The sequence below is a fragment of the Opisthocomus hoazin genome, chromosome 23, assembly GCF_030867145.1.
Source record: "Opisthocomus hoazin isolate bOpiHoa1 chromosome 23, bOpiHoa1.hap1, whole genome shotgun sequence".
NCBI classification, from domain to species: domain Eukaryota; kingdom Metazoa; phylum Chordata; class Aves; order Opisthocomiformes; family Opisthocomidae; genus Opisthocomus; species Opisthocomus hoazin.
Genome location: NC_134436.1, coordinates 7367326 through 7379913, shown reverse-complemented (window position 1 = coordinate 7379913; position 12588 = coordinate 7367326). Strand labels below are relative to the sequence as shown.

The following is a 12588-nucleotide window of genomic DNA, read 5'->3' as shown; positions in this document are numbered from 1 at the left end:
TTTTTTTTCCCCCCAATCCTTCTTAATAGGTCTCTGGGTAACAGTGAAAATGCTTGTTGGTGATGTGACTCAAACCAGGAAGGACTATCCACATCTTGTAGACAGAACCACAGTTGTCGCTAGAAAGCTAGGATTTCCTGAAATAATCATGCCAGGTAGGAGGTGCTTTGTTCTGTAAGAGGAATGGATGGGTTTTTATTCCCTGGCTGAAAGAGCATCAGCTGCAGCCTTATTTCCTTAGTTCTGTAATGGGTAACTCTGAGGCTCTTTAAAATTCACTCTTCATGATAAGTTTTGTTCTAATATTAGAGGCTTATATAAAATAGTAAAATCCTTGGAACGTATTTTCTAGTACTTACACAGAAAAAAATAAAATCAAGACAGTGAGGGATAATCCCAGCTCTTTGTACACAGCTTTCTTATCTTCTAAGCAGATTACGGTGGATGCTTACTTGAATTTTAAATTAACCTTATTTTTACTGTAACTTATCACTGTGCTTTAATAATAATAAACATGAGTTTACAACCTCTTGATTTTTTGGATTTATAGTAAGATATTTTCCAATTAAAGTTACTCACTATCTGCAGTGTTCCTTTTTTAAAAACAACCAACCAACCTGCCCCCGCCCCCCGCCCTTCAATTCAAATCTTGATACTTCTTTTAAAAGCAAGTCATTACAATGAAAAAGAAATTACAATATGAAGCTCCCTCTAGAAAGACAGCTGTATATTTGGGGAAAATCAGTAACGACACCAGCAGGTGTCAGTGCAGTATTGCTTCAACTCACTTTGCAGAACTCCCATTTGGTTCGTTTCCCATAATGTAGTAGTATCTTCTTAGCTAAGAATAACAGAGATGAAAATTTAAGTTCAGATGGAAAATAAGACAGTTTTATCTGTTCCACTGCTGAAAGAGCTACTCTTGTGAAGTTCAGTTGACCCTATGCTCTCACACCATTTTCATTGATTTTTAACTTTTCCATTTCTTTTTTAGGAGATATAAGAAATGACATTTATATTACATTGCTGTATGGAGATTTTGATAAATACAATAAAACAACTCAGAGAAACGTGGAAGTGATAATGTGTGTCTGCGATGAAGAAGGAAAAGTGATGCCAGTAAGTTTTCTTTTTTCTGCATGATGGACATAGAAACGTGAGTTACGTTATAGAAGTAAGCTTTAAACTTCTTTAGATATTTTTATAAAATATCATTGTGCAAAAACATGCGGTTCCCCCCTCACTTATGTCATCTTGTGACATCTCATGACTGATAAGTTTTATGATGCCTAAAGTGGCGTATCCATTGAAGTCCTATAAACGTCTTGCATAGAGCAGTAACACTGAATGACCTATTTTAGTTCTGCCAAGGAACAAATGGTGTTTCTGACAATTACTGGGTTCTTACTTTAGGGTTTTTCTTGTGGAAATTCCCAGAGGAATGCAACTTGTACATTAAAATGTTAGAAGAACCATTTCTGCTGTATAACAAACCCTTGATTTGTGCCAGGAAGACTGTGTCATTGTCCCTTGAATGAAGTCCATGACAAATATGTAAATTAGTGACAACAGATGAGTGTGGCCACTGTAGATATGCAACATAAATATTTACAGTGCCTTTTTGTTTGTCTATTTGCATTTTGAGGAATTTATGTCTTTTTCTTAGGGCTTTTTAACACCAGTTCAGTATTCAGGGGGATTTTTGGCCTTTACTTTTCTGAGCTTTATACTGTTCACTAAATCAGTACTGTCATCATGAGGGTGAAATCATAATGACGCTCCCTGAGATAAAATAAAAACTCATTGTGGTGCATGACTTGCTGAAATGTGTTAATGAACTACAGTTAAATGCTTGACCTAAAATGAAACTTTAAAGCTTGAATGAAGAAAATCCTAAACCCACGGAAAGCTTAGGGTCCACACACCAAATTGTAACCCTGATTACAAAACACTACCTGTACCTGTGAAAACATCTAACCACATCACTTGTATGTACACAAGTTAAATTGGTTGTGAAATCAACTTCAACAACCTCTGTTCTGTCTATTCACAGATAATTTGCCTAAAATACATATACCAAAATGTTCCTTAAAGAAACTAACCTATTGCAATGCATTAAATCTTGCATTTGAATATTATGTATGTTCAGCTCTGCAGACGCATCCTTTCTCCAAATACTAGGAGAAAGTGGATTTCTCACATTGTCTATGATCTGAAATATATGTTCAAATCATGCCTGCTATCTGTGGGTGATATGCCTTAGACCTGTTTAAGCAACAGTTTTGAGGAGGTAATAGATACGCTGTTGAATGCAAGTAGTAACAAAAGGAACTGGCTTTCCCTTTTAGCCTTTAAAAAATAAATACCAATAAACTTTCAAACCCATGATTTTATATTAATTTCAGTCTTTCTAATTATTCATGAATCCAAACAGGTTTATGTCAATTAAACAGGATATTCGTTGGCTCTGTTTAGGTATCAAACTCGTTTCAGTTGCTGAGCTAGCACCAGATTTACTGTTGCCAGTAAAAGGCCTTTTGTTGCAAACGAATGTCACAGAATACGTTCAAACAAGCTGGTGCACAAACCTTGAAAAACCTCCCTTCGAGTGGGTAAGACATACCTTTCCGTAGTTAAACCTCTTTGACCAGACCTTACAAATCATCTTCAGTGATCAGCACCACACCCTTCTCATCACAAGGCACTCTGGTGTCTGCAGCAGACTTGGAAGATTTGCTGGATTTTCAGCAGGAAATCTGTACCTTTGCAGTAGTTAGCGTAGCTGACACAGGGTTAGTTTCATCTGTGCCTTCGGCAGAGAATGCAGTATGTCTGCTGCTTCCATGCACGCCAGCTTCGTGTCTCATGCCTGGGAAGGTGTTGGGGATCCTGCTCCTTCAGTTCCCGGCATCAGCCGCAGCCAGCGAGGCAAGGCGGGCGTGGGCCCAGTCTCTGCGCAGATTCACTCCACAAACTAAATTCTGAGGTTACAACAAATTTTGAACTTAACCAAAACCTGAAGTTGGTTCTGCACTAGTTGTGGTAGTCATTTGAGAACGGGAAATTCTAAATGTTGAAAAAGTGCAGGAGGGTGTACCATCGGTGCCTCTACAATCTTTAGTTTGGAAGTCACCTCAGATATGCAGCCAAACACTGCGGAGATTTTGGTGGAACAGAGTATTTTGAAGTAAACAGAGAAATAAATGGAAGAATGAAGCTGGAGTATTTTTACTTTGTGTCTTCTATTAATTGAGATTTACTTCAGTTCCTCAGTCCGAGAAAAGAAATCAAGTCTATGTATGTTCCTCACCCAGATCTTCCCAGAGCCCACTGTGTAACCCCTATAAAATGCAGTCTATGGGTAGTCCAGTATAATTACAGAAAATGTTTATTTTCAATATGGTCAGAGGCTTGGAAAATGCGGTATCTTCATATTGATGCTTCCTCTCTGGTGGTGCTTTCATTATGGCATCACTCAAAATTAAATAATATCCAAATTCAAAACGCCTTGTTAAAGACAGATCATCATGCTGCATGATACATGTTGGTCCTCAACTTTAATGGGGCTTTCACGGAGCGTCTCCAGCTTCCAAACGCTCCGAGCTGGAGCTGCGCGGGGCCTTGGGACAGCCTGGCCCGGGGCCTGCCAGCCGGCGAAAGGTTTGTCTCTGAGGCAGGGCCCCGGCGCCTCACGGCAGCAACCCCCTCGGCCGCCATGGCGGTGCCCTGAGGAGAGAGGCGCGCGGAGCAGCGCGGCCCCCGCCTGACGCTGTAAAGGCGCCGTGGGCGCGCGGCCGAGGGCGGGAAGCGGGGTCCGCCATGGCCTGGCCCCTCAGGGAGCGCCGCCTGGCGGCCGTGAGGGGGCGGCGCTGCGCTGAGGGGAAGCTGCCGCCTGCCGCCGGGGCGGGGTCCCGGGGGATCCTCACCCGCTTCCTGCATGTTGCTCAAGCCATAAAAAATTTGCAGAAATTAATGCACTGCTAAACACTGTTTCTCTCTCCCTTTCATTTTCTAAGAATGCCGTTTGCTTGGGAGCAGGGGACAAACCCGTCAGTGAATACAGATCAGTTCTTTACTATCAGGTCAAGCAGCCGCGCTGGATGGAAACATTAAAGGTATGGCGTGGATACTTCTCGCTTGCTTTTTTTCTCTTCATCTCTTGGTACCTCACACAACATCAGCTTTTTCTGAACAATAACTTGGCTTGGTCTTGAATACAGTTAGAAGGAGGGAGCCTTAGTCACACATCAGTTATTAGAGATGTCTGGTAACTGAGGCTTAAAATTTGGCCTAGAAAATGATGTTAAGATTTTCTTTAGCAAAACAGATGAGGTCATTTTAGATAGCCTTATATCCTGACATGGCTCATCAAAAATGACATACTGCATTTGTTCTGTTGCAGTGAAACAGCAGAGATGAACTTCAATTGCTTGATTTAAAAAAAAAAAAAAAATAAAAAATGACTGAAACCAAAACACCCCCACCCCACTGTCTCAGATTTCTTTAGACACACACCAAAAATTATCTAATCTAGCTTTAATGCCTTTAATAGGAAAATGCCCAGAAGCTTCCAGAAAGTGGTTCTTCTAAACCATGTCTCAGGCTTGCTAGCAAGGATGTTTGTTTTTGTTTTTTTTTTTTTCCCAAAGATGACCATGGAAGATGATATTGCCGTGTAAAACCTGCCTGCCATTATTGCACTGAGGTGTGTTGCTGAGTCTGGGCAGGACAGGGAGGGAATGGACGTGTAATTTGAAACACAAGCTTATTTGTTGTTTTGAAAACATTGAGCTATTCTGGTTTTTGCTTACTATACTGGTTTATTTTTAAAGTTATTCTGTAATTCAGACTTTTATACAGAATCGTTAGCAATAGATCCTTTTGAGAATTGTAGTGAATGTGAGGGAGTGTTATGTGGTAAGATTTGTAAAGGGAAGTTGTGAGTGAACACAAAGGAGTAGAAGTCTTTCAAGTTTTAGAACTATAAACTTGATAATATAAAAAATGGTGCTTTGTCTTATGCAATTGGCCAGTTTAGTTGCATATTTGTTATAAGAAGGTATGCTACTTTAATCATAAAGCAGTCACAAGTTCCTGGGATTCTGCTCGAGGTTTTGAAACTGAACTTAATCACAAAAGTACACTTAGTGTGGTTCACTTGATTTTTCTTACCCTTTTCACCTGTCTATTAATTTGATTGTCAATTTATGTGTATGAAATGTGGTACTTTTGTAGCGCGGAGGTGTTGCGTATTTCTGTGTGGTTAACCGGGTAGGTAATAAGACTGCAGTGTACGTATTTTCCAGCGTACAGCACCTGTGTGCTTTAACTCACTGGGTTCAGTGCTTCATTTCTTTGGTGGTGCTAGACTTTGAGCAAAGTCTAACAGATAATTGCTTATCAGCCACCACTCTGCTACTGTGATCGGGCTCAATGGTTTTAAGCAGCCTATGAAAGGCATTATGGAGCCAGCAGAAGTGGTGATTGTTTATTCTAAAATAGGAGCTTGTTACATGTGAAACCACCTTCCCCTGCCCGCCCCCCATAACTCTTGTTTGTTTTCTGATTTTACAAAAGGTAGCAGTCCCTATTGAAGACATGCAAAGGGTACATCTGCGATTCATGTTTAGACACAGGTCTTCTCAAGAGTGTAAGTAGGGAATTTTTACTCCAGTGAATTTTAATTCATTGATGGATAGTCAGCTGAAAATATTTTGCTTTGCAGCTAAAGATAAAGGAGAAAAGAATTTTGCAATGGCCTACATAAGACTAATGAAGGAGGATGGAACAACTCTTCAAGATGGCATCCATGATTTGTTGGTCCTAAAGGTATCGGATCAATTTTTTTCCTTCCTTTCCCTCACAAGACACCTTATTTTCACACTGGTGTCTTCGACTGCATTGCTTATTTTCTTAGTACTGGATTAATTTCATTATCAAAGATAAATATTATGTTTTTTATCAGAACAAAAAATGATGTAACTTGTTCCATGATCAGTTAACGTTGCTCTAAATTTTAAGTAGAGAGAGGCGTTACCTAAGCACAACGACAGGCACTCACTCTTCCTACTATTTTTACTGAAGTTTGTGCTTTTGGCCTTCTGTAGTGTAAAGGAAGTCATGCTAAATCTCAGTGTCTGGATGTGGACCATTATTCTTGCTGAAGGAGGGAATAGTGTTCTTTTGATTCATTGAGAATCTTTATCACATGAATAATCAGGGAATGTAATTTTAGGGCACTGGTTGTTTGAAACTTCTCTGGGTAGTTACACGGGTACAGAAGTGAAAGCTTCAGGAATTTGATTTTGAATGAGAAGAATAGTTTTGGCTAGCTCTGACTGGACACCAGTAGCATTTTTGACAATGTGAACTGAAGCAGGGAACAAATGTTTGAAGACTTGGTTTTTGTTGTGTTTTTTTTTTTTTTCTCTCTTGGAGAATAGTGTCTAGCAGGAACCAAGAACCAGCAATCACTTCCAATACAGAAGAAATTTTACGTATCTCTTAGTATTCTTTTCAGTAAGCTACTTTGCGGTAACATTAATGGCAAGTGAGATGCATGCCACTAAATCAAGTTGTTTAGGTAGTCCAACAGAGATTAATGGCAGTGGATAGTCAGTTATCTTCTCTTCATTGATACCAACACTGATAAATACTTAGACCAGAAGGAAAACAGTGATCATGTTGTGTGACTGTGTGGTTAATGTTGGTTATGAAATTCCGTCTAATTCATTCCTATGTCAACCTGGTAATATTTCCATAAGTGACAGCATAGATGGGAAATGCTAAACAGAGTTGACCTAGTTTATGTATCAGAGAAATAGACAGATTTTCTGACATATGTTTGCCTATTCTAGTATTAAACACAGTAATTGTAATCTGTGTGTTAAACAATCATACATCTGGCTTCTCAAAATAAGTCATTAGACAAAAGCAAAGTTTAAACAGCATACTTTTATTTTCACTGCCTTCAGGCGTTGAATCTTTTTGAGAGACTTTTAGATCAAATTTTCAAGTCTTTTCCCCATTGTCTGTCTAACTTGTCTCAAAAAGAAGTCCTCAGGATTCTCTTCTGGTTGTAGAAATTCTGGGAAGTAATTATTTGGCAAGCTTTATACAATCATAAAAGTTCGTAATGCTGTCTGTTTTGCTGCGTAAGGATTTTGTCTTTTGCCTGTCCACGTCTCTATATTCGGTTTTTGATCTTCTTGTTTGATAGGAGGTAGAGACTGCACACTTCCAGTCATTGAATCAGATACAAATTCAAAATTTTAGAAAATCATTCCAGATCATGATTTTTGTAACTCCTTGTTTATGCACAATTGTAGACTAAGGGTCTGTGAATGAGTCAGATCTGTCATGGTGGTGTAGCTTTTGGTGACAGAGCTCATAAACTCATAGGGGAAATATTCTTGAGTAGTTTTGTTAAAGAGAAATTATATTCTCTGAACTGAGGAATGTAATTTTTCTTGTATTTATCTAAAACCTGCTTTCCTGTTTGGGGTATGAATTAAACACAGACAAATCTGTGAGGGTTGTGGCATGCAACTTGATGAGGTAGAGTAGGAAGAAAATCCTATTGACTTTCTGGCTTTGTACTGCTGGAAAAGCATAAATTCCAGAGCATCTGTGTCACTTAGTCACTGCAGCATATTGCCTAACTTAAAATATAATCTTACTGTGTCCTGATGTTTTATGTTAAAGGTCCAGGTATTAAGCTATAATGGGCATACCAAAATAGTGCTGCTGTTCTTTCCCTGTTTAGTCCCCTTTTCTATTCTCAAATTGCATGCAGGTATCATAACTGTGTTGTCTGTATGCTGTGCAGAGTCTTCAAGGTGATGCTCAATAGTCTATTGTGTTCTGTAGCTAATATAATTTTAATGAGAAATCTACTCTTGCTTTTGCTATGCCAGTGATGTCACCCCTCATAATTCCTTACTGCACCTTAAAACAGATACCTTTATAATTTCAAGGGAGTAGTTTCCCTGTGTGTTCATTGCAGCCTTTCTTGCTGACTAGCAATGACTCTTGGTTTACCTATGCAGGCCACACTGGGACTTGGGTATTCTTTATCCTTTAGTGTATGCATTTAAGTCCACAGAATCATAGGGTTTTGTTTACTTTTGTACAAAGTAAGTCTACTTTTAAATTCAGTGGTGTGAAATATGTCATAAATGGTATGTTGTTTTTCAGGGGGACAGTAAAAAAATGGAGGATGCTAGTGCTTATTTGACATTACCTTCTACGCGTCACCACACAGAAAATAAAGGAGCAACCTTAGTCAGGAACTTGAGTATTGTCGGGGGGCTTTCAGTAAGCCCACGAGATGCATTTTATATTTCGACTCTTGTTTGTTCTACAAAGTTAACTCAGAATGGTATGTATCTTCTAAACTGGTAGAAGTTTTAGAAAGAAGACGTTTGCACAAATGTTAAATTGCAATTTAAATGTTAATGTCTGTCTATTTATTTTCTGTTAGTGGGCTTACTGGGTCTCTTGAAGTGGCGTATGAAGCCAGAGCTGCTTCAGGAGAACCTGGAAAAACTGAAGATTGTGGATGGAGAGGAAGTTGTGAAGGTATATATTTATATAGTTATTCCAATAATAGTTATTCTTTGTGTCCCTTCATGGCAGAAAAAATGCTACATAGTTTCAAAAAGAAAAAGAAATTGAAGGATCTGTTGCAGTAAATGCAGGAGCTTAAAGAAGCCTGTCAACTATACTTTCTGAGTGTCATTCAGTGTAATGCCTTTGTTAGGGATGGTTTGCTAAAGACACGAGCAAAGCTCTTCATTAGCAGGAGCAGGGAACCAAGCACCTAGCCAGGATTCTTCTTAATGTTAGCCTTTTTTTTTTTTTTTCTACTTGTTGCTTCCAAACATCTTTGGTACTGGATACTGTTAGGCTATAGAGATTTGCAAGATTACTGGTCAAATCTGCCTGCTTTTACTGGTAATTAATTTATTAGGATGCTTTTCTTCTTTCTATTGTTTTATTTTGCTGGCAGTATTGTGCATGAATGGAGAATTCAATACCAAGAGTATTATTTGGAGTCATTGCTGCTTATTTGTATGTTACAGGTAAACTTTAATTTTGAGCATGTACAGAAAATTTTATTTTTAATAGGATATAAAGGCAGTAACGGTAAAATATTTTCCATAATGCCTGTTCAACTGTTTGCTTTTCTGTGTCTGAAACATCACAAACAATTCCTCCTGTTTTCTTTGCAGTTCTCGATATTAATTTACATGTGGATATTAAAAAAAGAAGTTTATTATGTTCCCGGTGAAGTGCTGTGTTAATTTAATGAGTATAATATGAATAAAAACTTCTTAATATTTTGGAAAGAGGCAGACTCCAGCATTCAAATTAGAAGTCTATTACATTTGTGTTACTCTTTAAATATAAGCATTAGATGCCTTTCAGTAGAAAAGGAGGAAGGAGAACTTAAAAAAAAAAAAAGGGTGGGGGTGGGGGTAGGATTTTTAACCAAACAAAGGTTTGGTTCCCAAGTCACTTGGATGCCTTCCTTTAATTTAAAGTGGGCTTTGAATCAGACCACAGAAGTAGGAAATAATCATCATGTATATATGAAAATAGCAACTACTAATTTGTATAAGTAAGGAACTAGGAATGCAGTTTTAGACAGTTGTGTCATTTATATCATGTTTTTAGCTTTTTCCTTAAGCTTTGAGCTAAACATGAATTACTGATCACTGATGTATCTGAAGATGTAGATTTTTGAAAATAAAGAAACTAGAGCCTAAATCCTTGGAAGTGTTTTCTGAATTGAAGTGATGTTTCAGTGAAGGCCTTTAAAATTCTAACTTGAGAGAAACCAAGTCTGCTATCTGAAAACGGATTGTGAGATTTTAAAGTTGAATTGGTTGCCAGTTTGTCATTTTGTGTTGTTGTAGTTTCTCCAAGATACACTGGATGCCCTGTTTAACATCATGATGGAACATTCCCACAGTAATGAGTATGACATCCTTGTCTTTGATGCGCTGGTAAGAATCAGCACCAAAGGATTTTATTTGTCAAAGTAAAGAAGAACCCTGTAATTTTGAATGATCTATCCAGTTGTTTATTTCAGGGAATTAGGCTTAACATCTTTACAGAACAGATGGAATGTTACTGTTTGACTGAAAAGCAAGTTTTTTGAAAACCCTTAAATACTGGATTATCAGAAATATTTAATAAGACTAATATTTAAATTTAAAATGTGACTTTATGAAAAATGCTAATTATGTCTGTGTCTGTTTAGATATACATCATAGGACTTATTGCAGACCGTAAGTTTCAACATTTTAACACTGTTTTGGAAGCATATATCCAACAACATTTTAGTGCTACATTGGCATACAAGTAAGTTTGTTTTCTCCTTTTTCTTTTTTACTAAACCTTCACTGTCACATTAAAGAAAGTAATTTGTGTTTGTGACTTTTCTGATGTAGTTAATAATGACTGTTGTTTTGATGCTGCTGTTTGCTTGTCTGGAAACAACCCTACCTGTGAAAGGCACATATGTTTATAAGGAGAGTTAATTGACAAATAGTGATTGATTTGGGGTTAAATGATTCTTTGGTATTCATTGTCCCTTCTCTGGATTTTGCTGTGTCTGTGCTACATCTCCACCTGTATCCTGTTAAATTTATCAAAAGATACTTTGCTGTAAAGCCTCTCCCTTTACATTCCTGGCCTTAACTCGAAGTGCTCTAAGTGAGGACTGGACAATGTCCTTAACCTATTTATGTAGGTTTCCATGTATTCTTTTACAGCAAATGAACTCATGGGGAAAAAAGTTGTTTGGGAACTTTCAAGTCTTCATGTGCAGTTTACAGTCTGATGTTGCACCAGAAGGGTTTCAGTGCAGTGAATGGGAATTTTGATATTTGTTATGTGGTCTCCTGTGAACTGGAGTCTTAGTATTTGTTACATGGTCATGCCAGTGGGCAGGTGGACAGACTTCTGGTGTTTTGTGTTTTGGTTTCTTTTATTTATTTTTGGAGCTTCCAGGTAATGCCCTGGTGGGCAGATATGGATTCATAGAAAAGAATAAAAACTCTGGAGACATGCTATACAGTAAATTTGTTACTGGATTCATTCTTCATTTAAAAAAGATTTTTGCAGATAATGGGAGGATAAAATCACTTTGAATTATGAAGGAAGATAACATCTTCAGTTAGTGCTGATATTGGGGAAGTGTCACAACAGGATAGATGTATTTCTTTCATCTACCTGAAGTCTTGTTCTGGCAGCTTAATGGGGTGATATATTGAAGCAGAACTTTAATTTGGGATATGAATAATAGACGGAAGACCTTAGCTAAAGGTTTGAAATAGTTGAGGATATCTTGTGAAGTCCTGTGTTGAATTTGCATCAGTTACAACTCAACAGGAAATGTCATGCAGATCGTGCATTAGAACATGAGTTTGCTACAGTTGAAAGGCAGTAGTGCACAATCAATCCTTTCTCACATTCTAGGAAAGTTTAAGTTAGCGTTATTTGGCTCAGAAAGCTCAAGCACAGGCTACATTTTAATCTGCCTTCACTCCGTATGTAATAAACACATGTGATTTAAGGTTCTATGTTATTGCGAAAGAAGATACTATTGGGTACCAAACCTTTGAGGACAGGCTTATTTGCTTAAAATATTTCTAAGACTTACCTGACTGGGTGTTTCTGATGATTTCATCAAAGTGACAGAGGCAAAATAATGTTTATGATTGTTCCTGAAGACATGTCCATGTCTGTCCTGTGCTGAGGGCTCCAGAGCTGGAGACAGGACTCCTGGGGGGGTCTCAGCAGAGCGGGGCAGAGGGGCAGAATCCCCCCCTCGCTCTGTTGCCCACACTGCTGGGGATGCAGCCCAGGGCACGGTCGGCCTTCTGGGCTGTGAGCACACATTGCTGGGTCATGCTGAGCTTGTCACCCACCAGCACCCCCAGGTCCCTCTCCTCAGGTCTGCTCTCAATCCATTCTCCACCCAGCCTGTATTTGTGCTTGGGATTGCCCCGACCCGTGTGCAGGACCCTGCACTTGGCCTTGTTGAACTTCATAAGGTTCATACAGGCCCACTTCTGGAGCCTGTCAAGGTCCCTCTGGATGGCATCCCATCCTTTAGGCATGTAACTATAAATTAAGGGACTTATGTTTAGATGAGTTTTTGCACTTTGTTAGCATGTTGTGTGTTTAGCAGAAAATTGCCTTTGGATACATTTGCTTTGTACCAGAATATTGTACTATTTATGCGCAGTTAATTTAGAACATATAGTGGTGTTTAATGACTGCTTAATGTAGGTAAGCGGAAGTAACGCTTTGTGTTACCTTGTGCATGTATGTTGTAGATTTCTGTAAAAGTGCTTCAGGGATTGTGTAAAGCTGTGCTGCTGTTTTGAGATTTCAGATTGCTTTCTTGCTTGCACAGTTAAGAATTTGCTCCTCATTTGTTTATACTGATAGAATTTGTGCAACATAAAAGCGAAAATACATGTAGTACATTTTGGTGTGTGTGCTTGACTAAGCATAAACTTTTATTTAAAATAGCCAAGCAAATTTATTTTTTTAAAAAATTATTATAAAAAT

General features: G+C 38.4%; 1 protein-coding gene across 1 annotated transcript in view; it reads left to right on the top strand.

The window, feature by feature from the left end:
• DOCK2 (dedicator of cytokinesis 2) overlaps positions 1-12588 on the top strand; it is a 203232-nt gene that overhangs the window by 26426 nt on the left and 164218 nt on the right. Inside the window, exons 13-21 of the mRNA XM_075442046.1 lie at positions 30-155; positions 995-1119; positions 4017-4115; positions 5578-5650; positions 5726-5829; positions 8197-8380; positions 8483-8580; positions 9921-10010; positions 10268-10368. Of these exons, the coding sequence (XP_075298161.1) occupies positions 30-155; positions 995-1119; positions 4017-4115; positions 5578-5650; positions 5726-5829; positions 8197-8380; positions 8483-8580; positions 9921-10010; positions 10268-10368 (1000 nt within the window). The remainder of the gene's footprint in view (positions 1-29; positions 156-994; positions 1120-4016; positions 4116-5577; positions 5651-5725; positions 5830-8196; positions 8381-8482; positions 8581-9920; positions 10011-10267; positions 10369-12588) is intronic.